The following is a 27,462-nucleotide window of genomic DNA, read 5'->3' as shown; positions in this document are numbered from 1 at the left end:
TCCCATTATGATGTGGCTGATTTCAGCAGCCCCCTCTGCTCCCATTTTGTTTACACCAGGCTGCTTTGGTCTGACCTAACCCTGGTCTAACCCTGCTTTGGTCTGAGCCAGCCTCCCTTCAGGTGGGGAGCTGAGCCTCACCCACAGTTTCTGCTCCCTGTAAATGTGCATCACCTGGAGGGGTAAAATCTTCACCAGGGTGTCACAAAGGCCTTTTGAGGCACTTGAAACCTCTGTGAAGAGCCCCCCACCCCATGACCCCAACTGTATGAACAGCCCCTTCCTGTCATTTCCAGGACAAAGTGCCCATTTCTAGGAAGCTGCACTCTAGCTTGGCACAGAGCCCACTGTAGGTACCATAGGTCCCCCGTCCTGCCATCTTATGGAACTGCTGCCAGGTGAGTGGTCCCTGCACGTGCTGGATGTTCTCCCAGGTCCTTCCTGTCCTCTTCTTCTGGATGGCATCCTGGAGAAAGGGCTGCAGGGAGAGCAGCATGCGCACCACGTCCTGGGAGGAGAGCATGCTGATGTCCAGCACTGCAAGGGACAAGGAGCAGCAATCACTTCAGGGAGGGACAGCAATCCCTCACACACAGCAACAACAGCTTTTGTAGATTGTTCCTTGAATTGCTCTGCACACTGCCCATGGAATTTGGACACTTCTCATTAGGTGGATAGTACTCAATGTGCCATTTCATGGCATTTTCAAAAACACTGCTGTCACCACAGGCCTTTACACACACACTTCAGTATCACTGGTGTCCAGCTCAGGTCACAAGATGTCAGACCTATATATCTTCAGTACACAAACCAGTAATATTTAATTATGTTCCCCCGCCCCTTGGTACTTTTTCCCCCTTTCCCCTGCTAATTCAAACAGAGCAATTCTTTTCTGCTGTTTATACCCTTCTCCAAAATAAAGAAGGGCCCCTAATTTTCCCTCCCCCCAAATACTTGAATTTGCTTCAGATTTGTGAACTTCCACAGACTCATTCTTAGTTTAGGCCACAAAGCCTGAGAACAACTAGATTATTGATACTTTAGATGTAATTTACAAGCTTTCAGATATCTACTTTAGCATATTTTTAGTCCTGTCATTTCCCACATAAAGATGATGTGGGTCTCAACTAAACAAATTTACAGAGGCCACAACACATTCAAAAGGCTCAGCCGTGCATGTACCGTTGCTGTGAGGCCAGGAGTGGACAGTGGCACTTCGGACAAGGGCTTCGTCCACCTTGCCCCCCGTGGGGTTGTCCACGTACTGCCTGCCCTGCTCCAGGGCATTGAAACATTCCACCCAGGAGTCGTTGCTGTCAGCCTGCAGCCGGTCATAGCTCAGGTTGACACAGGGCAGTGTCTGGCGGTTGTTGGAGGCCATGTAATCCAGGCAGCTCAGCGAGGTGAAGGGCTGCGTGTGCTGGTTCTGCAGCAGCAGCAGGAGGCTCATGGGAGGCTCCTGGCTCCTCCTGGCTCCCTCTCCCATCTGCGAGATCAGGTTGCTCTGGCAGATCATCAGTCGCCTTTCTGCAGCCTGGCCGATGTCCGAGGTCTTGCCGAAAATATCCAGCTCGTCCTCGATGAAGAGCCCGGAGTTGTAGCCGAGCTTGCGGTTCATGATGGCGCTGAAGCCGCAGGTGCAGCGGTACTGATCCTCGTTGGAGGAGTCGGGGATGTACAGCCCCACGTCGGCGCCCTTGATGTTCATGTTGCAGGCGCAGATGCAGCAGCTGTCGAAGTTCCTGTCCTTGAAGATGTTGAGCACGGAGTCGGAGAGGATGAGGGTCACGTACAGGCTGTGCGCCTCCGGGATGGGCTGCACCGTGCCCGGCTCCACCGAGTTGAGCGGCCGCGTGGTGGAGGGGGTGGAGGCGGGGGAGCCCTGGTCCGTGCTGTCGTACTTGACGGAGCCCTGGCCGCTGGCGGTGCCCCCGCCCCGGGGAGTCCTGGGCGTGCGCGGCGTGCGCGGCGTGGGCACCGAGAAGCGCGGCGTGGCCGGCGACGGCAGCACCCCCGCGCCGCTGTTGCTGGCGGGGGCCGCGCTGTTGAGCGTCACCGGCGTGCTCATCTGGGGCGTGCTCATCTGCAGGTAGTCCTGGTCCGCCAGGCTGCCCACGCTGGGCACGTTGCTGCAGGAAAGGGATGGGAACAGAGACCCGTTCTGTCAAAGCTCATTTTTAAATACATGGAGATAGTGGAACCTGAAGGGATTAATTGAAACTGCAGTATAGAATACTCTGGTCATAACCTTGAGCCATGGCTCTCAGCAGAACTCAGAATTCTCACCACTGTTTCTTATCATTGTGATAAAATGCATTACTTCACTCTCTTAAAGATTATTCTTATGGCTTAAAACTCAAATGGTCTTGAGAACATTTTCTAGATAAATGATCAAGTTAAGATTTAGAATGTCTGCAACTTTTTTAGAGAAAAAAGAAAGAATAGTAGCTTTTATTTTAAACACTACTATCTGTAAAGAGATACAGATTAGTAGGAATTAAAGTATTTCAGAGACATAGAAGTCTATTTTAGAAATGATCACTTGAAATGGCTGTCAAAAGTCAAACGTGAGGCTTTGATACATGGTGTCACCTCGTGGACACGTTCTGTATGTCTGATTCTATAAATTCAAATCTTCATTTCAGATTACACAGTCTATGGCACAATGGGATATGTTCCATTACAAACTCTTAGTCCAGTAAAGCTAAGAATCATGTTTTTGGGTTATCCTCATTCATGACTGAGTTTTATTACTCTGTTTTTGTCATTTCCTGCCAAATTCAAGTGACCACAGAACCATTTGTACATTCCCATGAGATGTCTTCTATCTGCAAGGACTCATTTCAATAAACAGGTAAAAAGGGACAAATCAAAGAAAAAGATCTTACTTTTCTCTTTCCACATCACTTCTGACCTGCTTACTTTTCTTGTAATGTGTTAATTACATATTAGAACAAGGAAAGAGTGTAAGATCTCAATGCTCAATGAGTCTCTGGATAAGGAAGGGGAAACAGGATTTTTCCATATTTGTCCTCACAGTGTATTTTGTGTGTCATTGGAAAGAACTAGCATTTGAATGCCCACCTATCATTAATGACTTGAAAAGGAAAACACTGAAGACCTCTTTCCTTACAACCATTTTATTACCTTGAACTGATGTGTGTCCAACTCAGAGCAGGAGAGGGGGAAAATAATGAAGCAGGGTCTGAAGGAGTTGTGGAGCTGCAGCAGAGTGTGTGCCTCAGACTAATAAGAAAAGGTGACCTAGAAACCCTGATTGGCAATCACCACTCTGTCGGAAGCCTGCAGTAATAATCCTCACTCTAATTGGATTAGATTGAAAATGAAAGGGTTTTTTCCCCCAACAAATACCTGAAATTAATAACCAGCTCAGGCCCGGTGCATCAGTTACTATTATGAAAAAACCCGAGAATTAAATTGCTCCCTAGGCACTATATCAAGGGTTTACAATTTCTTCTTTGCAATTCTTTTGAGAACACTGAAGGACCCTTTGGGGCTGCAAAAGGACTGATTTAAAGGATTTACAGACTGATTTAAAGATACACACTGCTTCCTCTAGAAGTGAAGTAGTGCAGCAGGAGACCTTTGTACTATTACTATGCTTTTTAAGAGGTTTTATTAATTTAATGGTGCAATTCTTGCTAGCTTTCAAAACCTCCAGCAATGAATTTCCTCCATAAACACTGCTAATTTCTGAGAACTGAATGAGGAATCCAAGCTTTGGAAATGAATGTCAGTGGTTCCCTGTAGGTCACAGCCCTCTCCTCTTTTGGTATCAGGAAGGGTGGGACAGGACAGGAATGGACCAACATCTGTCTGATCAGCAGCTCCCCACAGCCCCACTCAGGGACACCACAGGAGCTCAGAGGAGCTCCCATGGGAACACAGACTGGGGAACTCTCACAGGCCCACTCAACATTTCCAGAGCCTTCAGAATGGCAAATGGAATCACCAGGACCAGAGATCACCAGGCTGGAGCTCAAAGTGACACAAGGGAGCCTGGCTGGAGGCTGAACATGGAAATGGGACAGCAGAGATGTGATGGGTTCAGTGCATTCATTTTGTTCCCCAACACTTGTGGTTTCAGCTGAATTACAATTATTTTCTTGTATCAGAAATTACCATTAACTCAGGCACTGCATGTTCCTGTTCTTTTAAAAGCACTGAGAGTGGACACACACTGTAACACCCCTGACTGCCAAAGCCAGGGTTAAATGTTCCTGCTCTCAGAACTGTTTTGATCTCAGTCAATGACAAACCTAAAAGGTTTAAAATATATTTGCAGGCTAAAGCACTCTCAATACAAACAACCATTTTAGTTACCCAGCTTTAGGCATGGGCTTGACAGCCCCATTTCCTCCAAGGCTGTACTTACTTGTAGCCATCTCTGATGAAAGTGGCTGCAGGTGGCAATGGAAGTTGTTCAATTTTTGGAGGGACAGCCCAAGAAGGCCTGAAGATGCAGGCATCTGGAATCTTCAGAGGTAGGAGGCACTGGCTGGGCAGGATCTTCAGTGGAGCAAACAGGGAAGAGCCCACGAAAGGTTGAAATGATGGAACTTTGTGCACGTACGAAAAATCCTGTAACACCAAGTGACCTTGGTTACAACAATGTGGTCAGGCTGCTCTTTAGATATTTTTTAAAATTAAAATCTATTGTACTGTTTGAACCCTCTACAATTACCTCTTTCCCCCAAAATGAACTATATATCTTCCTTCTACAAGGTATTCAAGAGTAGTTCCTTCAAGGAAACTCAGCTGAGGCTCCCTGTTATCCTGAGATGCTGCACAGCTTTATGGCAGGAGCTTTCACAATTGTATCAGGCTCATTTCAGACAAGCTGTGCCTGAAACATGAGTAGTGCACTATGAAAATTTCACACTACCTAACTTTTAGCACCTCATTTAGGCACTTAAAAGGTTGATCTTTGCAAGACTCCTGTACTGACAGTGAGGAGAGGCTGCCACAGTGTGAGGAACCCTGAGGTGCCTTGAGGCAGCCTCTAATAACCCCCACTGTGGGGGTTCACATCACTTTGGCAATAACAGTGCACACTTTGTCAATCATTACATGGAGTGTTAAATCCAAATATCTAAACAATCCAGCAAACACAGTATTAACTATCAGTGAAGTTCAGCCCAGCTGGGCTTGCAGTGACTGTCACATTTGCTTGCAGAGAGTGATGACAAGAACTTCAGCCAGAGTTTCTAGAGCTATTCCAGCTCTTTCAGGAGAACAGAATTAGTCCTCTTGAGGCACTACTGCAAAGTAAAAATCAGCATGAAAACAGTAACAGCAGTCTCAGTATTTAACATCTCATTAGAGCTTTGCATTTTTTCCCTTGCACCTTGTCAAGCATTGAGGGATGAGGAATGTGTGGATTTCTATCTCCAGCTGCTGAATGCTCAGCACAAGGAATCTGCTTCCATGTTCTCAGGATGATCAGCAATGGCTTTAGTGCTTGTTTCCCCCACTGGTGTGTATGAGCAGGTGTGACACACACAGAAGCAAGTCAATTGTGCTGTTGGAAATGTTCTCAGGCAGAATTGAAGTATTTTAATACTCCTGTAATGGCTGTGAGGGAGATTAAAATATCTTTGGTATCAGTGACGCCCTGAAATCTGCTCCCACTCCAAAACCTTCAGCTCAACAAATTCCAAGACAGACTTTTCTTTTTCCCTGGCCCAAGTTTTCCTATTCTTGAATAAACAATTTACTGCACAAGCAGAAGAGAAAAACCAGCAAGGTCTGTGGCAAGGCAAAGTCTTACAAACCTTATAAAAAAAACTTATTTCAAACCCTTGTAGTGGCATAACAACTTGTGGATGCACCAGCTCAAGACGGGCAATGGAGACTGTCCTGGAGCACACACTGAGGAGGTGCCTCTTCCCAGTGTGCCTCCAAGTGAGAGCTCAGGGAGGGAGGGAGGGAGGAAGGAGAGATCTGGCAGTACCAAAGCAGACTTGCACCATGTCCTGATGTCCAGCTGGCTTCTGCCATCAGGAGGGACACTGGGAATTCCCTCCCACATCTGCAAAGTCCCTTTCTCCACAGAAGTGCTGGGACAAGCTCCCCACAGCTCAGCCCTTGGCAGAGGAATGAGCTGGGAATTCTGGGGTCTGACTGGACACCCTGGACTGGCACCAAAACATGGCAGCACAACCCTGGAGTGCTGTCCCACACACTGTGCTGCTCCCTGGCAGGGACAGGGACTCCCTTCTCTCCCAGGGACAAAACTGAAAGCTCCTGTGGAAGAAGCCACCCTGTGGGACCTGCCACAGCCTCCCTTGCAGTCTGCCTGAGGGATGCTATTCCTGCTGGCAGGAAAATGTCCTGGCTGACAGCTGAGCACATCACTGGCACTGAACAGAGGCATCCATCAGTGTCCTCACACCAACACACAGCCACCTCTCGTCCATGCAGCTGCAAGTGTGTCCCTGGCTCAGCAATGCAGACCCCTAAAAATCAGCACTCAATCAATTCCAACTGGGCACAAAGGAGAGGGAAGGAGGTGGTGCTGGGGACAGAGACAGCTGCTGAAATAGAAGGGAGGCTGTGGCACAGGAGGGACAAGTGGGTCTAAAGGAGAAGAATTAGGCTATACAATCAAAGGCTGGGGACTACCAAGAAACCAGAGTTAAAGTGGGCATCTCCCTTTTTATTCCCTGTGTAGAGAGCAGCTTGCTGCAGAACAACATACTGTCCATTTCCACACAAAACGTGCATTTTTTTACTTAAAAAAAACCCCCTCAGGCTGTATGCATGGAAATATGGCAACAGTACCTTCTGACAAATGTGGCAAAAGGCAGCCCCAGAAGTTCAGTAATGCAGGACACACAGGCAGAATAATTTGTGCCCTGCTCTTACCCTGTGATGGAACAATGACACAACCAATGCATATCAGTGCTGATGCTGGGTCCCTCCATGGGATGCTATGGAGAAATGGCCACACTGGGATGTCACAGGAACCCAGAGTCCCCAGCTACAAACAGCTCTTTACTGAGACACTACAGGACTCGAGAGAGGAGGAACTAGGTGACATTACCTGACCTGTGTTATACAGAAAGTCAGATAAGAATGGTCCCATCTGGCCTTAAAACTTGTGAAGTAACATCAGCTGAAGAAGAAACAGAGCAAGTTCAACCCCTGGGCTTTCTCAGAGAGTTTCAACCCTAACCAAAAAAGGAACATTTCAGAGAGATAAAGGCAGCCTTTCTACATGCACCACTTTATCCCACAGTGTGCCAACCTGGCAGCAGGGAGGGGGCACAGCAAAGGTGCCACAGAGAAATTATCTAAAGAAATACATCATTTAACAGCTACTTAGCCACAAGTGTGGGGTTTTCCACACATGGACATTCTTTCTGTTAGGCACAGGGCTCATTTCACAGACAATACTGTTTGTTTCCTGAGAACACCCAGAACCACTACAAACATAATATTACAAAATGTCTACAGTTAAAATCAGAGAAACAATTAAAAAGCTCTTCTACTAGAAAAGAATATTTTCCAGCTCCAGGCTAACAGGTTCTTTACACAGGTCCAGCTCACATTTGTTAGTTGCTACATACACTACATGGGACTTGTTTATAAAAATCAAAGTGTGCATAGAGGACTTTGCAAAAAATCCCACATTTCTGGCATGTTACCTTAATTTCTTCAGGTTTAGGGCTACCTAATCCATCCTCCACCTCCATTTTAAACTCAGCCAGCTGTGTTGGAACCATGTTGACCATAGGACTCTCCATCATTCCCAAGGCAGTCACAGTCTCTGAACTTATTCCATCTTTGTAATTCATCACTGGGGAGAAGGCAGGGTGCTGTTCTAAAGAGGGTGGTGTTGGGAACATCCTTTGGAGATCTGCCACAGCTGAAGAGGATGAAATGACACAGTTAATCATTCAAATACAAATTCTCAAGGAAATTCAATAAAACAGAAGAGACAATTCAATGCTAGCTCTTATTTAATTAATTAAAAACTAGCAAAGCTTCTCCAGACTTACTGGGGTTCTGACAGCAGTCTAAGTGTAGGCCAAAAGTTAACTCCTAGGGATAAATTCCCCAAATTCCTGGGGATACTCTGCAAGGTTATTGTTCAGCAGAAACAGCAACCAGGTAGATGGACAAACAAATGCAGAGTTTACCAGCAATTAATAAATCCTTCATAACTGGAGAGCTGAATTGGCATTAACACCAAGCTCACCCCAGGGACTGTTTCTAAGAAGCCACAGAGGAGTTTCCTCCCTTTGCCAGAGCTGACCTAGCCCTAAACCAGGAGGCCTTTGGAATTCATGTGTCCTGAGCTGGATTTCTCCACTCAGTCACTGCAGCCTTGTCTGGTCCATGACAACACAAATCCTGCCACAAACACAGGCAGCTCTGCCCAGGGCCAGACTTCCAGGCATCCTGAAGTTCCAGTGCCAGAGAAGCCACAAAATTATCATTTTCCATCACAAGACATTAAGCCAGGAAGATCCCTAAATGACTTCTCAGGAAATGAACACAATGGAATAATCCACTGTCTATTTTTCTTCTTTAAGCAGAACCAACCCCAACAGAGATGCTCTATACAGTGTAATGCAATCAAACACAAATCACAGCAAAGTCTTGCATGTTCTCCTCCCAGCTGCAGCTTCCATATTTATTTTGTGTCACATTCAGCATAAATGGTCTCTTTTCCTGACTTAAATTAGGACAGATCCTCTCTGGACAAAACTGTAAGTGGTTAAGCACTGTAATTAGAGGAGGGTGAATTCCCACAAGTGTCTCCTCTTAGATACTTTTTTGGACAGATTTAATGCCCAATCCCATTTCCATACCCAAGCTGATGGGACACAAGGATACTCTTAGTAGCACCTGCAGCCTAAAGATTATGGAAAATTCATAAATCAATACACATGGGTTTCTGACTGGTCAACACTGTGTTGTAGAAATCCAAACAGGTAAGAAGAAGTACTGTTCTCAAAAACGAACAGAAAAAGGCAGAAATAAGAGATGGGATTAGAATTATCTATGGACTACGAATACCTGCACTAACAGTACATTTGTGTAGGATGCAGCAGCCTCAGGATGTGTCTCCACTCTACCTTAACAGAGCCAGCCCTGCATGGGAGGCTTTTGTGCTCAGAGATGACACAGCCAGGCTACTGAACTCTTTAGACAAAGGGATACCACTCAAAGAGGGGCAGTTCTCTCAAAATGCAGTTCTGTTGGTGATAGCTGTCCCAGCTGAACCCAGTCCTTCACAGTCTGGAGCAGCAGCGCAAACAATGGGCTATGAATTATTCCCACTCTGTCCATATTCTTTTTTCCCCACTCTTTCAGCATCTGAATTTAAAAGCCCTTAGTCTTGTCCTGATACAAGATAAATTAAAGCTGAAAAAAAGTTCAGCAGAATGGAAGAAACTCTTTTCCACCAACATTCGTATGGAATACAATGCTCAGGCTGGCAGCTGGATTGGCTCCCTCTGTTTCTCAGCAGAGAGAGGTGCTTTAGGCACTGGAAGGGGACAGGGAGGAAGGTGAAAATGAAGGGTGGCCAGTAGGGATTTATGATGCTGTACAAGGCACTTCAGCTCCCCACAGACACTGCTGTGCCTCCACAGCTGGTGGCAAGGCCACGGCTACAAGTGGAGTGTATCTGTTTAACTTCACACTACATCATTTTCTCACCTCCAGCTCACTCCACTTAGCAAAATTCTGCAGTGCAGATTCATAAAAAAGTTTAATTACAAAAAATCCCCCAACCCCACAGCAACAGGCAACTATCATCATTCATTTTCATGTGTGTCATGCTTGAAAAAGCTTTGCATATTTTAAAAAGCTATGGATCAACTAAACCTGTCAAAATCCAATCTCTGTATACTTCAGACTTCTACATTTGAGTAAATCAGCACAGCTTTTATGGGTCCATAAAACTCTGACTCATCTCCTTCAGACTGGTTTTTTTCTTCACCTCAATTTGTTCTCATTACCAGCTGAAGTTAATGAGAAGGTATTAAAGAATGATTTGCAGAGAGATTGGATTTCTGCTTATAGTGGCCACAGAAATCAAACACTCTTTCCTTCTCACCACAAAGTAATTTGTAATTTGATTTGTTACCATTGTACCAAAAATTCTCACCTTCCTCCTGTCCCACAAACACAGACACACTTCCCCTTCATCTCAAGAGAAATGCCACCAATAGAATCAGAGACCTGTTCAGGTCAGGAAAGCCCCCTGACACCATCGACTCCAACCGCTCCCAGCACTGCCAAGGCCCCACTGACCCAATGTCCCCAAATGCCACATCCACAGGGCTGGTAAATCCCTCCACAGATGGGGACTGCAGCACTGCCTGGGCAGCTGTGCCAGGGCTTTACAACCCTTTCAGTGAAGGAATTTTCCCAATATCCAACCTGAGCCTCCCCTGGCACACCTGAGGTCATTCCCTCTCCTCCTGTCCCTGTTCCCTGGCAGCAGAGCCCGACCTCCCCAGCTGCCCTCTCCTGTCGGGTGCGAGAAATGCAGCAAAGCCCTCAAACCTCAGAGCACAAGTTACCATTCCCAACAGCTGTTGGCACAGTCCTTAGAAAAGAAAACAATCTTATTTCATACAATTTCAGAAGTTTCCTGCACTCCCATAACCTCCCTTGTCCATGTGCAGAGACTGCACAAGCATCACTAGCACAATCACCTATAAAAGGTCCACACCATACCTCCAATTAGAACCCAGCACTTTGATTTTTATCAGCACTTCCAAATCCAGATTAAACCCTGAAGGTGATTTTAGTTTTAATCTGTCAAATGTTCAATGCAATTTTCTTCCAAGACAGGTTGCACCATCATGGCCATGGTTTTAAATTCTTCGATTTCGTTAAGTAGAAGGATTTATACTTAAAGAGGGATTTGGTAGTGGTGGAAGTGCCCAACAGTGAGCAGAGAAGAGAGAGAAAAGCTTCCAAAGGAAGATTGGTAACAAATCCCTCCCATAGTTCTAGACTAAGACAACAATGTCAACAGAAGAGTACTTCACATATCAGTAGGCTTATTAAAAATCCATGTCTGTATTACCACTGCCTCATTAAAAGCTGGCAATTGCAGCACAGGAGCACCCTCAGTGAGCCCAGAGCCCCTGCAGGGCAGTGCAGTGATCCAGTGTCCCTGCATGGCTGTGCAGTGATCCCAGTGTCCCCACAGGGCAGTGCAGTGACCCAGTGTCCCCACAAGGCTGTGCAGTGACCCAGTGTCCCCACAGGGCAGTGCAGTGACCCAGTGTCCCCACAAGGCTGTGCAGTGACCCAGTGCCCCTGCAGGGCTGTGCAGTGACCCAGAGCCCCTGCAGGGCAGTGCACTGAGCCGGGGGTGTGAGCAGAGGAGCTCGGTACTCACTGGGAGGATAAGGAACCGCGGTCCGGCCGTCCTTGCCCAGCGGCCGCTCCTCGGAGCCCGCTGCCGGCAGCTTGGAGGAGCGCAGGGCTGGGGACACGGCCTGCAACAGCAAACACTGCAGTCAGCACAGCCTCACACCTCTCGCTGGCACTGCACAGCAAACACCATGGCTGCTTTTCTACTCCCCCACCCGCTGCCCACAACGAGTCTGGATTTTTTCCCCTCTTTCAACACTAAAAACAAAAAGAAATATATGCCTGTCTATATATCCCCCATAAACTGATGCATTCATATAACTATGCATTTTTATAGTTCTATACACGTACAAATTATATTCAAAATGTTATCACAAGCCCTGGGCTTGAAATGCATGTGGCTGCTCTATTTAATTCCATGTTTGGATTACTTCAAGGTAGTAATGGGAATATGACACAGAGTGAGCCCAACAGAGGCAAATGTTAAGACAGGAAAAACATTAGAGCTGTCCAGGTCAACTTCAGAGAAGAAAGTAATTTTTTATTTTGACAGAACAGCCCTCTGGTAGATTTGCATATTAACTGTGGCATCTGAAGTGCAGTTGGTGTGGAACCATAGTAAGGAAATTAGTGCACTTCTAAAGTCCTGTCAAGAACAAGGCATAAGACTTTTAAACACTGTTATGTACTAATAGTCACTTTAAAACCACCTTCTGTATCATTATGGTTGTATTAGATTATGCTTAAAGATAGGGACTATCCAAATCTTTGCCTTCCCAGGCAATTTACTGCCCCTCATAACTGATATAAATCTGCACTTCCCTCTGTATTTCCTAACATGCAGCAACTATTTCTCTTTGCACTGAAATGAAGTGCTTGGAGGAACATGAGGTAACATGACTCAGAGAATTACTGGAATCCTGTGAAGTTGAATTTATTTTTCTTTGGGCAGGTTCTCAGACAAGGTAAAAGAACCCAACACCAATTAATAAAACTTGGATCTTTTCCACCATAATTCTCAAACAAAAAATTCTCAAGAAGCCCAGGACACAGAACTAGATATAATGGATTTATAAAGCAACTGCATGCTCTCCCTATGGAAGCTCCTTACAGCCTGTCCATGGAGGCTGGATCTCCTGAAGGATCTCTCTCTCTTTGCCAGCAATCCTTCCTAGCTAAAATCCAAGCCCGCCTACCTGGAAACCCTCTCTCTTTCCCATCTCTTAGGGATAATCATTCCCACTAGGAATCTGTTTCTTGGCCTACAGAACACTCATCCCCTCAAGGACTCACCCCAAGCTCATCCTCGTCGGAGTTGTCGAAGATGTTGTCGAGGTCGTGCAGGGACGGGGCCAGGTCGGTGACCTGGGTGAGGCTGCCGGAGCCGGCCCTGCCGGCAGCGCCCTCCTGCCGCGGGTCTGCCAGTGCAGGAGGAACGGCAACAGTCAGGGAAACTGAGGAAACTGAGCATGGGCAGGGAAACTGAGCACGGGCAGGGAAACACAACAGGGACAGGGAAACACAACAGGGGCAGGGAAACACAACAGGGGCAACACCACTTTGCCCCCCAGCACTGAGCCCTCTGCTCTGCTGAAGCCCTGCAGGCTGAGCAGCGACCAGCCAGGGTCAGCCAAGAAACAAGGAAGGAGCTGTTGCTGCTCATTTAATATTCTAAAATATATATAATTGTTTTTATAAAAAGGACAAGGAAAATCACATTTTTTCCAGCTTGGCACTGTCTGTAGCTCTGATGTTACAGACAAAAGTTCAGATGTGATTTTTCCCTCCACATGTTATGGCATATAGGTGTTTTTGCTTTGCAGACCAAATTAGAGCTGTAACTCACCAGTCTTAGGAGCAGAACTGAAAATGGACATGGCATCTTTTCCATCAGGAACTGGTGTGGAATGGCCCGTTGGGGGGAGTTCCTTGGAACCAATCCCATCTTCTGACTATACAAAAAATCAAAGAGATTTCATGGCTATGAATTTAAGCTATGTAAGAATAAATGCTTTCCTATGTCCAGCCAGACTCAGGGGTCTGAGTTAAATATAAGATTTACAAAAGATTCCATGGACACCATTGACCTCTGACAGCCAGTCCAGGTAATTAACCACCTCAAATTCTCCAGGAAAAAACATCTTTTAGAATGTTTGCTTGCACAGCCAAACACCAAAACAGCTCCATAAAGGATAAGATACATAAGGAGCATCGTGCATGTAATAATATAAAATAATATTTTTTAAAAAAATTAAATATATATATATATATATATATATATATATATGTCTGATCTTATTTTGTGGAACAGACTTGTGTCTTCCAGAGAGCTGTAGAGCAAACACTGTGCTACACGATAAATCCCACAAGAACATTAATGCCAAAGACTGGATTTGCACCTTACCTTGTTCTTTTTCAAAGGATCTTTCTCAGCCCCAAGTTTGCATTTTTTATTGACAGTGAAACTGTACTTGATGTCTCCATCTTCGAAGGTGTAAGGATCACTGGTGTCCCCCCAGCCTTCTCCAGGGGGTTGTAGTAGAGGCAAGGGGTCAAGATAGTTCAAGGTCTGCACTGGTTTCTGCTCTTCCAAAATTTTAAACCGTTTATTCGGTTGTGCTAAGAGCCTGAAGTGAAAATAAACAAGCAAGGCCAACATGAAACAAAACCAGCACGATCTGCAGCTGTCACACAGACACAGCTCACTCTATCCCCCTTGATCAAGTAGAAATGTTACAAGCACTACTCCCTCAAATAAAGGATGTATTGGATACATTTAAACATTAAATACCTTACTGTATTAAGGCCTACTTTGGGACAATGAAAGAAGAATCAATTTTGTCACTGTATAAATGAAAACACTTTGAAGTCCAGCCTTCCTATGTTTTTCAGGCTGAAACTCTTTTTCAGCCTAGCAAACTCCACTGTAATTATCAAACCCAACAGTCTTTTAACTCAATAACTCTTCCTCAATTAATTTTTCCTATACATTTTCATTAACTACTCTCTCTGATGCATTTTTTAAAATGCATTATCAGAATGCTACAGTAATTTTTAGGTTAGCAAAAAATACAAAAATAGGTTACACAGAGATTGATCAGTTCTTATAGTGTCCAACAGAAAGCCAGATATGGAAAAGGCAAGCATCCTGCACTAGAGTGTTTCTATTTAACTATTTGGTGCTCTCTGCAGCATCTGCGATGGTGAAGCCTTAGCCTTTCTCAGTTGAAAAGCAGAAATTAGAGTTTGGTGATGATTAGAACTGCCCAGCTGCCCTGCTCAGAGTGCTCTCTCACCTTTTCAGTGCAGTGCTGTCAGGGTTGATCTCCATCCTGCCATCATACCTCTCACACGGCAGCTCCGGCGGCCGGAACTCGGGGTCGTCACTTGAAGGGACGCTATAGGTCCTCCACACGTCCACGGCCTCGTTGCTCTGAGTTATGCCACAGTACAAGGCTGTCTCACTGACCTCTGCCATCAGAGGTAACCTCTGTCCCACCACAACTGTCCTGTCATCTAAGCTGGGCAGCGGCTGCAGCTCCAGCCCGCTGCCGTAGAGTGCTGGGTTCACAGGAACGGAAGGGGGGTCCAGGTTCTCTGCCTCCTGACCTCTGGGCTGGGGGCTCAGGGTGGGAGGCAGAGGGGAAGTGGGGGAATGGGGTGAATCCATAGGATTCATATTCATTTGCTTGCTTGCATTTCTAGTAGGTAGCGAGAGCGGCTTCTCGTATTTCCTGGAACTGGGGACTTCCAGGGCGGCCTCCATCCCGGCCAGGCCCAGCTTCTGCCCGGCCGCCTCCTGCTCCATGCAGAGCTCTTCAGTCACCGAGGGCCGATGGTGGAACGGCATCAGGGGCCTTTTCTGCAGCTTCTCTCCCTTGTCCTGCCGCTCGGTGGTTTTGTGCTTTGAGGAGGCAGGAGGGGGCAGTGCCGAGGCCGCCGCCGTCCCCACGGGGAAGCCGGGCTGGGGCAGCGTGGGGGGCCGGCCCGAGGCACCGGCGCAGCGCTGCTTGAACACCTTGTGCCTGCAGGAGGAGGAGAAAGCACTGACTGCATGCTCCGGGTCACCCACCGCAGGGGAAAGGCACAGCCAAAGAACAGCCCTGAGAAACCGCCTGTCTGCTCCTGATCTTTTAACAGCCTTTTAATTTCTGCCTGATGCAGAAAGTTCGAATAAATATTTTTAAATATTCAAAACAAAATAAAGCAGTAACATACAATCTTCTTACTGGCTTCATGTGGCTTTTTTCACTTTGTATTCAGTATCTTTGAGACTGAGAAGCACAAGATTGAATGTCAGTGTTTCAGGTCCTGCTAAAAAGTATTTTCATCATACTGATGATGATTCCCAATGATGTGACAACAGGGATATAACTCTGCCCGTACATTTACTGGTCTTTTCTGTTGTTCAGGGCTTTTTGTTTAGCTGTTTATTTGATTTTATTAAGCTAAACAGAAATTGAAATATGTGTTTGTACTTAACATTGAAACCTGTTTAAAAATAAACACCACTTCAAAATGAATCACTCCATTCCTATTTTATGAACAACAGGACAACAAAAACCCATTTCAAAACATGTAATGTGCTTTTTACTTAAAAAGATAACCTACATGATCACAAGTGAAGTGGGCCACATTGGAGACACCCAACCCTGTATATGGGAGCAGACACAACATTTTGTGCTTGCTGTCCCTATTCCCTGGAAGCATCCAGGCTGTGTGGGGTTATCCCAGCTTTCTGCAGGGCTTTGCTGTTCCCAGGACACGCTGCAGATTCCCTGCAGCAGCAGATGGTCTGTGCCTGCAATCACCCTAATGTGCAGCTAATGCCCTGGTAACTGGAGATTTGCCTTAAGCATGTTCTTGTAACATTTCACTGCCTTAATTCTCCATCATTCACCGTATTTTAACTGACTGCAGAGAATTATTTCAGACATTTTGCTCCTCACACACCAAGCTGGGTCTGCAGGAGACTGAATTTGATGCTGAGTACCAGACAGCCCTTTGAGACTCCAGATCTAAGATCATATCCTGACATTTATCCAGTACATGGAATGGGCACAGAAATGACTAAAACAATTTCTATATGCCAGTAGCTGCTCAGGTTCTGCAGCTGCACACAAAGAACTTATTGCTGTTTGAAACCAGGTACTGCCTTCATTCTAAGGATAATGTTTCCATTTCCCAGATGCTGTGTTTACCAATTCCAGCATGATGCAGTTATCACTGGAGGGATGAACAGACATGTGAAATTCCAAGTGCAGCTGAACCTATCCATAGAACCAGGCTCCCACTGCCCACTGGTGATGCCCACACTTTCCAGGCAAAGCTGGACCTCAGTTTTCCACAGGAAACACTTGCCATTCTGACAAAACACTTATCTGTTCCAAATTCTTGAGTATATAAATACAAACAATGTGTATAATAGGGGGAAGAGCTACAGAAAGCATCTTCTAAGGTTGAACACCCACCTCTTCATCCCTTCCTCTGACTACACAAAGAACTGCATCCTTGAGGAATAACTTCTTTTGGTCAAGGTGCTTTTATCACCTATCTTACAAGTAGATGGTGACCTTGGGAATTAAGAATTTCAGTAGAAGTGTTTCACAGGACTATTTACTGCAAACTGGGGGCTTTTCTAGCCCTGTAACATCTCTCTGATAGTTTTAAGAATGGTTAAGCATATTGGTGATGATGGTTTGCCTTTCCTGAGTGAGGAGTTCTGGAATTCTAACCACCCAAAGATGACAGATAACTTTAATAACTTCCTAAAGTGTTTGTATGAGTGAGCTGTGAATTCTTTCTGATCCAGTGGCAGAGGGTGACCAGGCTGCCAATGTTTCATATTCTTTTGTGTGGGTTTGGTGCCATGGCAGATTGACCAGAGGCACATGAAGTGATTTGCAGGGATGTTTTCCCTCTTCCTCCAAATATCAGGATGATCACAAACTTAGGAAGATCCTGCCCTCTTCACCACAGGCCTTAACCACTTAACCAAAGGTTACAGCTTTGAAAAGCTGCAGGATGAGTTCCTTATGAATGGGAGCTATTGGAGTGATCCTGGCCCCAGTACCTTCATTTTTCCACTTGGATCCTGCAAGTGACAGTGGGCTGAGATGCAGATTCATCCCCAAATGTGATCACAGGTTTGATATTACAATTTCCTCTTGTCTCAGCTAAAGCTGAGATAACTCCCTTCTATAATGCACCTCTGCCTGAATTAAGCAGGGGCCTCACAATAGGACAAATGTTTATTCTCTTCAAAGCTCACCTGGAACAAGAACAACTGACTCTTTGGACTGGATCCACAAAATCCCATGAAACACTATTGTTAGGAACTTCCTCCTCCAAATTTGCAGCTGTAATTTGATTCCTCCTGAAGAAGAGAAAATTATTTTAGTAATCACCACCTTCTGAAGAACAAAATTTTTAAAATGTACATAATTAATATATGTTCCCCTCAGATAAATTACTTCCTTCTACCTGACCTTTGAAATTGACAGCAGATCCCTGCACTACTCCTTAAATTTACAGTTTGATTTATGTAGGAGCAAGGTCTCAGCTCTGTCAGATAACTCTGTCTGGAGTCCAAGAAACAAGGGGAAAGCCATTTAAACTGTTTCTGGAAATTAGTCTGACATACCAAATGAGGAAATTGCATGGATATAGGAAAGAATAAATATTTCAGGGCTCACCATGCCATGATACACTTTAAATCTCCAGTACTAAAGGTCTATCATACTAACATCAATTTATACACACATGTAAATTGAAATTTTAGTCCAACTCATCTAAGGCTTCACAAATACTCCCCTTAGAGCCCTAAATATCAAATATATACAATGTGTTCTGCAGTCACCCAGCTTTCAGTGTAGTAACTACAACAGGAGATGGGAGCTGCCATCTCTAAATCTGAGAGCACTTGGCTGAAGGCACAACCTATGGATGTGTGACCTCAAGGACTGTCACAATTAGGGTACACAACTGCAAATTCAATGGGAAGTGTCAGGAGTTCTCAGCTGAACAGAGGGATACATTTTCTTTAATAATACAACATTTTCTTTGATAATGATGTTTGGCATCATTAGCTCTGATTGGTGGCAAAGGAACCCTGTAAAGAATAACATTAAGGCAAACTATGACAATTTTAGCTGTATATTATGTGTTATAAATAAGCAAAGCATGAGGACTGCTGCCATACTTGGACTGTGCCCTGTTGAGGATGCATTCCTTCCACACACGGTGAACAATACGGTTGTGAAATTTGGGAGTAATCTTGCTTGATTTCTTTGGACTGTGGACACTGACTGTCCCCTCCTGCACAGCTGGGTGGCTGATGCTGCTCTGAGAGCAGCCACTTTCTCCTGCAAGAGAAATAAAGCATTAATGTCAGAACTGTTCTTCATATTGTCACTTGCTATTTTTTCCTGGAAGTTTCTTAGCAGGCTGCTGACTACACCAACGTTCACATTCACTGGGAATGCTCAGAGCATCCTTACAAACATATTTAAAGCAACACTTCCTTTGAGGTAACAGAGATGGCACTGGGTTGTACCACAGGCATGGGCAATAGAGCTGTGCATGTACTGCATCTTATGTGATGTGATACACTCTGTATATTCTATATCTCTGTGTATCTATAAAAATACACTCCCTAATAAATGGAGGTATTTTAGATAGCCCCTTCAGCTCTGGACTGAATCACTAAGAAATAGTGAAGACAGAGCTTTTTCATTATTATCCTGTATGTAAACTTGAATTTATATAGTCTTTGGTGAGTTGCTTTAAAAACAAAATTTATTGTAATATGGATGGTCCTAAAAGCATCTATTAAGAAAACTAATAATAATTTATGTAGAATGTTTCAAAGCAAGGATCAGTTCTTTTTACTCAGTATTAAACCTCTCTAAGGAAATGAATGTATCACTGATGCTCTCCTACAGACACAAGCTGGGAGAGCTAGGGGTGCTCAGTCTGGGGAAGAGAAGGCTCCAGGGAGAGTTCAGAGCCCCTTGCAGTGCCTAAAGGGGCTCCAGGAGAGAGGGGGACAAGGGACAGAGGGACAGGACACAGGGAATGGCTTCCCACTGCCAGAGGGCAGGGACAGATTGGGAAGGAATTGTTCCCTGGGAGCGTGGGCAGGCCCTGGCACAGAGGCTGTGGCTGCCTCTGCATCCCTGGCAGTGCCCAAGGCCAGGCTGGACAGGGCTTGGAGCAGCCTGGGATAGTGGAAGGTGTCCCTGCCCATGGCAGAGGGTGGATTGAGGCTGAGGTCCTTTCCAACCCAAACCAGTCTGGGATGCTGTGCCATTTCCTTACAATATGCTTGAACTGAAATACTAAAATCAAAACTGGCTTTATTGAGATTTTCCACTTGAGATCTACACTACTACAGAAATTTCCAACAGCTTATCACCAGTAGATACACTATTAACACAGCATACTATATTCTCAGTATGTATTTTCTGTGTGGTTATCAAAGAGATAACAAATGAAGATATTACTTCAACATGTTTGAAAGCCTGAAAACTCTCTCCACTCCATTCCTTCCTGTGATGCAGCAGCTTTTACCAGCTATTGTACAAGCAGATGCAAGTTCCTGCCCTGCAACGTGTTTCTGTTTAGCTGAACTCCAGCACATCCATCCTGCCAAGGCCGAGCTGCAGCAGCAGAGGGAGCTTTGGGTCCGCCGGCCCGGGCAGGAGTCGCTGCTCCGGGCTGGAACAGCCAGGAGGGATCTGCTGCATTTTCACAAGGTCACACCAGGGTACAGAACACTTCGTCCTCCCGCTGACGCAATCCAAGCAGCCTCAAGTGTGAAGTGCTGAGGGGACTCAGAGCTGCACATCACTGCAGCTAACAGGGAATGCTGCTGCTGGCTGCCAGGTGATTTGCAAAACACAACTTCTGAAATGGTGCACAAGCTGCCTGACCCTGCATCTTCTTTGATTATTCACGTTATGTATTTCTTTCTCCAGTTAGATCTTCCCTGTTTATCTTTCTGTAAAGTCCAACATGGAAACCCCTGGCCATACTGAGGCTTGTGCCTCTAACCATGTACTTCACTGGCTTTCAAATGTTCTCCAGCAAGTGGGAACTTGACAGATGATCAAAAAACAAACAGGTCAGAACTTCAGAACTGGCAAATGTGCCCTCCTTTGGAGAAGGGGAGAAGGAACGTGTGTATAGACAAACATCACATGGACACAGAGGCATCACGTGTCAGCAGCAGGGGGAAAACAAGGACAAGTCTGATGGGAAGGGAAGGACAGGAGGCACGAGAGGATAACCAAGGAACTACCAGGGCTTTCAATTTACATTGGAATGCATTAAGTATTGCTTTTTTAAATTATGTAATATTTTTATACTATACAGTACAGTAATATACAGCATAACAGGAGACAGAACTGCACAGCAGGAAAAATCACTTTGTTCTCACACACTGACACTAATTTTTGTCCATGAACATCCCTGGCACAGCCCTGGAACACACAGAGATACCTCTGGCAGGTAATGGTGCACTGAATGGAGGACACAGCAGCCCCCACCAGAGGCCACCACACTGCCCCTGCAGTCCAGACTGGTTCCACTGGTGAAAAATGCCACTCACCAGTTCCAGTAACAACTTGTTTTGTTACATACTTTAGACACAACCATGGAAAATGTGATTAAAAGACAACTGAAGAGATCATCTAGTCCAGTCCTTGCTTTAAAGCTGGATCAACAAATTTAACTGATCTGTTTCTTAAAAACAACCTTACAAAATGCCCCCACCAAACCACCCAAAACCCATCTGCTAATGGAACTTCTGTAGCTTTTCAACAGCCAATTTATTCCAACATTTCATTATCCTTCCTCAGAGCAAGTTATTCCTCCTGTTTAACCTAGTTTTGCTTCACTCCAGTTTAGATTCATTACATACTGGTTGCAGAGAAAAGCCTATTCTTTTTCTCCTTGAAATTCCACTTCTCTAGACTAAACCACCTCAATTCTGTCCATCCTTTCCTGTAGGTCCTGTTTGCAAAATCCAGGCTCACTCTCACTGCACTTTCTTGAACTTCAGTCAGTTTGTCCACATCTTTAGGTGCTCCAAACTGGACATGGCACTAAACCCACGTTTTAAACAGTATTGGGCAGAACTGCAGTATTATTCCTGTGCCTCACACTAATCCAGTTTCTGGGTCCCATTAGTGATTCTGGACTGCATGACATGCTTTTCCAATCCATTTCTCCAGTTTTTCAAGGTCTTTTAAAATGGTTTTTGATAAAAAAAGAATTCTTTCATTGTTTGCTGGAGAGGCATCCCTCTGATACAAATTCATGCTGCCCTCAAACAATAGCAGAGATCAAACAGAAGCTGTGACTGCCGGATTGGACAACATCAACACTTTTATATAAAATACAGTTTATGAATATTCAAAAATAGAATCCTCCTTGTAATACTGTACAAGTGTAAAGGGTTTTGAAAATCTTAAAAATACAATAGCACATTAAAATATGCATCAATACTTGAACAGAGATTGTTATTTAAATGATGATTGTCTTGCTTCAGTTAGTCATTAATTGGCTTCTGGCTTATTTTAACTCTCAGTTCCTTTGAAAAACACCATTCCAAGTGAATTTACATCTCATATTCTGACTTATTAGCAGTAAATACTAAATACTTTGATTGTCTTCATCTATAGGCTCTAATCACGGACAAGTGAATCCAGACATGTTTTCTTTGCCTTTGCACCAAGGTTCAAAGGTTGGACTTGATGATCTTAGAGTTCCATGCTCAATGGCTGTTATTCCAGGACTGACCCTGTTGATGTGACAGAACTGTCTCATATAGGCTAAGCTTGGGAGCTCCTCAATGAGGGCATAACAAGGATTTTTAGCCCCATTTGGCTGCACAGTCTCACAGAAACTTGTAGGGCCCTTGTGTCTTTGACACTTCTATTGCTCTGTGAATTTTAGCAAGTGCTGCCCAACAGGTTAAAAAAATCTCCAAGTTCAAGCAGAAGGTTGCCCAGTGGTGAGAGGTTTGTGTTGCTTTGCAGCACTGCACACAGATGTACCTATAGGAAATGGAGCTGAACTGAATTTACCCTGTTTTGTGTAAAGGGGTGTTCACAGCACTGGCTTCCCTTCACCACACACCCTCAAAGTTCCCCCCAGCCCTCCTCCCCTGCCTGCCTTTACCCTGCCCCTGCTCACACATGCACTCCCCAGAGTGTGAGCCCATCTCCCCAGCCCGTTGCTTACCCATAACAGCCTGCTCTGGAGAGGTGGGGGGAGTCAGGGGCATCCCACAGGTACTGACAGGATCCTTCACGCTTCCAAGCCCCTGCTGTCCCACATTTATATGGCCTGCAGCACTGGCAGAGCTCTGTGACACCGGGATGTCACTCTGGGAGATGAGAACAAAGGCTGAAGGATACACCATCCTCACACCCCCTGCAGAGAGATGGAAAACCACAAGTCTTAGACACACCTGATAATATCCAGCAACCACAGCTACTTCCACTTGTTTTCAATGTCAATTTGACAAAACTTATTATCTGAAATACAAAGAGCTAAGAATTTCCATGCTAATATACATCCAGCCCTCTGTAACCAGCACAGAGCTGAAACAAGTAGCTCAATCCAGTGAATAATGGCATCAGGGATACAGGGAGTACAAAAGCTTGAGGCGACAGAACTACTCAGATGTTCTGGTGTCAAGAGAGCTACAAGAGAATATAGGAAAATTATAATGGCTCTTTCTGATTAATTAGATGACTTTTTTTTTTTTTTTCCCAAATCATGAGGAGGAAAATAATCCTTCAGGCAGAATATTGAAACTTACCAACAATGACTTCAACTGCCACAGGGAAATCGTTGTCATATCCCAGTTCTTCCTCCTCTTTCATGCCTTCCTTTTTCTTCAGCACCATGGGGTAGAAATACTGCCACTCCTCCATCAGCTTCCGAGTGGCAGGGTCTGACATCTTGTACGACTGGCCCGTCAGGGTCCCGTTCAGGCCGTAAGGGCTCACCAGCACTGCAACACAACCAAGAGCAGCCCTGAAGGACTCAGCAGCACTGCAGGAGAACAAGCAACAATCCCACAGCAGGGCTGCTCCAGCTCTGCCTGAGGACTGAAGGGTCCAGGGAAAGCCACTGCAAAACCCAGTGCAGGTGTGAATCCAAAGCCACAGAGCACTGAACCCTCCTGAGCTGACACAGGACTCTGTGGCAGTTTGGGTTCATCATTTCCACTGTGAATGAAATTCCAGCAACCCCAGGGTAGTGAAATAGCATTCAGGGATGAGCACTCATGGAAAGAAGAGAGGACGGCGACATTTGAAACTTCTCAGCTTTAAAAAGGATAGATAATACATAAACAAGAGTCACAACAAACAAGGAAAATTACTTGCTTAACAACAGGTATTTCCATTCTGACTCAATTTCATTTTTAGTTGTATTTGAGTCATGAATTCAGCTCACTGAAATAAAATGTATGACTGAAATGCCTGAGCCTCTGTCAAAGCTTTATATGTAGACACAAAATGTTTTCAATAAAGCTTCTATAAATTAACATCTCTAAAAATGATCATTTCATGTGTCTCTGGGTGTTTTTTTTTACTCTGTGTTGAACTTTACTAAGATTTCTTGCTTTAATTGCTTTGAAATTATAATTTCAGACTGTAGTAAAGACAGCATAATGCAATGACTCAAAATTCTTAATGTTTTTCCTTTTTTTTTTTTTTTAGAGCATTACATGAAAACTGCATTATGAATTTACTAAGCCATCAACTTTAATTCTGTAAAATTTTAATTTCTTACACTGGCAAATAAATAGTCACATATACTTGAAGTTTTCCAATGTTTCTGCTACATTTCCACACCCACCCCGTGTTTTTAAAATAAATCAGTAAATAGTTGCCAATGTACGAATGAAAATCAGTCCCGAACCAGATAAGCTCAGTATTTGCATCCACATAGGATTCACAGAGAGACCATGTCAGAAAACCACATGTGTGCACTGACTTTCTTAAATACTAAGTATTTTAAAACTGAAATGATGGATTGGTTTGGCATGGAAGGTTACCAAGGATGTGAACAGACAGCAAGCTCTGGAGAACCATGCCCCGGGGAGCTCGGTACCTTGGAAGGGCGAGGGGGAGCTCTGCGCCATCTGGATGTGCTCCTCGGTGATCAGGTAGATGGGCTGGTGCTGGGCGATCTCCACGCTCGTGCACACGTTGCTCTCCCCGTGCAGGAAGAACGTGAAGGCACACGACAAGTGCTCACTGCAGGGCACAGGAGACAAAAGGAAACATTTATCGGTGTTAATGGGCTCCGGCAGGGAAATTCTGAGCTCCGAGACCAAGCACACACCCTCCCGTCCTGTCCTTGCCTGGCCGGGAATCTACAAACAGAGGGGATCTCTCACAATAACTGACAAATAACTGACAGTGTTGGCAGCTGTCTCATCGATGTGTTTTCTTACTTGTTTCATTACAAATAAATGGGATTTTAACTAGAATTCAAGGGGTAAAATCATGGGTCTTTAGAAATTCTTCAAAGTTCACCCTGTGAGAAATAGCCACTCACTTTTCATAAATTTAGATAGGTGTATTAAACCTTACCAATAATACAGCAGAAGAATGAATAGACAAAAGGTTACAGCACCAGGAGAAAAGGATTTTCCCCATCATGTGCTCCCCCACACAATGGAGATTTTGCCTTTTAACCCTTTAACCCTTCCCAAAATTCTGTCCATCGACTCCTTCACCATCCAGTGGTGGAGTTTACTTTCTCAAACCTTGATTGGAGGTCAGATGTCACCACAGTGACAAGCCGACCCCCCCAAATATCCCAACCCCGGCTGTCCCTTGATAACAACTCAAGGAGTAAAAAAACCCTTTTTCTTAACCTATATCCATGATACTTGTCTGTTAATTGTGACGGTCAACTCATCTATCAAAACCCCACAATGAGGTCCAGCTGAAAAGAAACAAAGGAATAGGAAAGATGTTTGCCTAACATCTAATGAGAATCTTGATTAAAAAGTATAAAAGCACATGAATATTAAATAAAGTTGTCAACAACCTAAGGTTAACCATGGATTTGCCACTGCTGACCAAATTTAACTTGAAATGAACTGTATTGAAAATGTTTTCACTTCATTCTACCCACAGAGTGATTCACATCACAGCAAAGTATTTGCTTAAATATTCCTTGCTACAAAGCCACAAGAAAAAAAGAAAACAAAGCACACTTCATGTTTTTAATCTTCATTTTAATCAACTAAAAATGTCCAGAGCTGCAGTAAGTGTGCAGAGATTTCCCTGTCCAGTTCAAGAGCTGTGCACAGTTTTATGGGTGTTGGCTTTGGCACAGGGCCAGCCCTAACGGGACCTGTTTTACACACAGCTCTCACGACCTGCACCAAGAGCAAAAACCAGAGGCAATTACAACATTCTCAGTCCAGTGTTCAATTCAACCAACTGCTCTGCTACTGCTGCCCGGTGCTTTTAAACAAAGGCACTGATGGTCTAGGACTGGGAGCTGCTCTAATCTCTCTAAATCTCTGAATGATTCCACAGAGTAACTTCTCATCCTGTAGCCCAAGTTACTCTTCTGTGAAGCTCAAATCCTACTACAAAAAGAGACCAGAAGAAAAAGTTCAGCTGAGAAAAGGTTACTGCAATGCCAGGCAACAGCCACACTTCCCTGGTGCTGCCATCCATGATTCTGAAGTACTTTGTAACAATAATTCCAGTAAATAAAAGGTTTCATTATGTTTCAATTTTCACAAAGGAAAGAAATTTCACTGTGCTCAGTGATGAAGTGGGAAATGGATTGTTATGTTACATGGGGGAAAGGGAGGGAACAGGACATGGCACAAAACGGGTCAGACTCCAGGTATTTCTATCCTGCCCCAAGAAGAGAAGCAAATCAATTAACGTAATAAAACCCCCTGAACAGTGGATTTCTGCACATACAAGAAATACAAAATTACAGCAAAGTCCAATCATTTAAACAAAGTCCATTAGTTTCCCTACACAGCGTGAACACCTTTAATATAAAGAAGGTTTTAATAAATAAAAACCCCATGAGATTTCTGGTGTAAGATAAGTGGGAATAATGTCTGCAGAGAGTTCACGTGCAGCAGGTCAGCATTTCCAAAGCAGAGAGCAAAGCTGGTTTTTTTAGTTCCTGTCTTTAGGATACACACAGAAACACTCTGGATTCTGCAAGCTTCCTACAGGATTTAACTGTGGGTCTTGCTTGGCTGCTATTGAACTGAAGGGAAAAAATTGAGACCATCCAGGGAGACTCTCAAGCGTCTTGCAAAGTGCTCTGGCATGAACAAATCATGTGAAATCTTATGCAACACTCACAGCTACCCAGAAACACTGTGAGGATAAGGAATACACCAAATCAGAGCTTGAAAGTCAAAGATTCATTTGGTTTTGGAGGCCAGGCACCAACTTTCAAGTGAGAATCACCTCACAGCAGAATTAGTAACTGAGAGATTACAGAATTAGACAGCTCCAGACTAGGAGTACAGATAACTAACTATGGGGGGAAGAGAGGAACAACAAAGCTCACTCAGTGCAGCAGTGCCCTCCCTAAGCCCAGAGCTGCTGGCACAAGCCCCCCTTGCCCAGCAGGGGCAGCTCCAGCCAGGCCCTGTGCCCTCCCTGGCTCCCCACAGCTCTGCCAGAGCACAGGCACTGACACATGAGTGAAGCTCCCTCTGGTGCCAGTCACTGCCACAAGCTCAGCTTTCAAGACCAAAAATAATCAAGATCAAGGCCTGAGGACTTCCTGCAGTCCCCAGGTGTAAGTTTCCTTTAGTAACAAATAAGAATTTCATTTGGGCTGTGTCCCACTCCAATGTGTGCTCCCAGCCCCCTGACACTCCTGCATGCAGCACAGCTCACACCATTCCTGAAATACCAGCCCAAAGAAATCACTCTGGCTACAAATGTGAGCCAGATCTTGGAATAAAATCCAAGTGGAGAAACCTCACCCAGCTCCAAGCAGCCAGCCCTTCACACAGCCCCAGCACAAGGCTTCACCTGATCCACTGAGCTCCACTGTACCTATAAAGTTCCA

The 27,462-nt window shown here is 44.8% G+C and overlaps 1 protein-coding gene across 1 annotated transcript in view; it reads right to left on the bottom strand.

Moving 5' to 3' along the window:
• MED13L (mediator complex subunit 13L) overlaps positions 1-27,462 on the bottom strand; it is a 166,689-nt gene that overhangs the window by 19,535 nt on the left and 119,692 nt on the right. Inside the window, exons 5-18 of the mRNA XM_074554372.1 lie at positions 24,499-24,644; positions 23,198-23,392; positions 22,615-22,806; positions 18,569-18,731; positions 17,639-17,743; positions 14,664-15,392; positions 13,772-13,994; positions 13,214-13,319; positions 12,661-12,785; positions 11,393-11,492; positions 7,671-7,891; positions 4,397-4,602; positions 1,183-2,129; positions 358-537 (exon numbers count right to left, since the gene is read on the bottom strand). Of these exons, the coding sequence (XP_074410473.1) occupies positions 358-537; positions 1,183-2,129; positions 4,397-4,602; positions 7,671-7,891; positions 11,393-11,492; positions 12,661-12,785; positions 13,214-13,319; positions 13,772-13,994; positions 14,664-15,392; positions 17,639-17,743; positions 18,569-18,731; positions 22,615-22,806; positions 23,198-23,392; positions 24,499-24,644 (3,638 nt within the window). The remainder of the gene's footprint in view (positions 1-357; positions 538-1,182; positions 2,130-4,396; positions 4,603-7,670; positions 7,892-11,392; positions 11,493-12,660; positions 12,786-13,213; positions 13,320-13,771; positions 13,995-14,663; positions 15,393-17,638; positions 17,744-18,568; positions 18,732-22,614; positions 22,807-23,197; positions 23,393-24,498; positions 24,645-27,462) is intronic.

This window comes from Zonotrichia albicollis, chromosome 18, assembly GCF_047830755.1.
Source record: "Zonotrichia albicollis isolate bZonAlb1 chromosome 18, bZonAlb1.hap1, whole genome shotgun sequence".
NCBI lineage: Eukaryota > Metazoa > Chordata > Aves > Passeriformes > Passerellidae > Zonotrichia > Zonotrichia albicollis.
The sequence above is the reverse complement of the archived record's forward strand: the minus strand, read 5'-3'. Positions and strand labels throughout refer to the sequence as shown.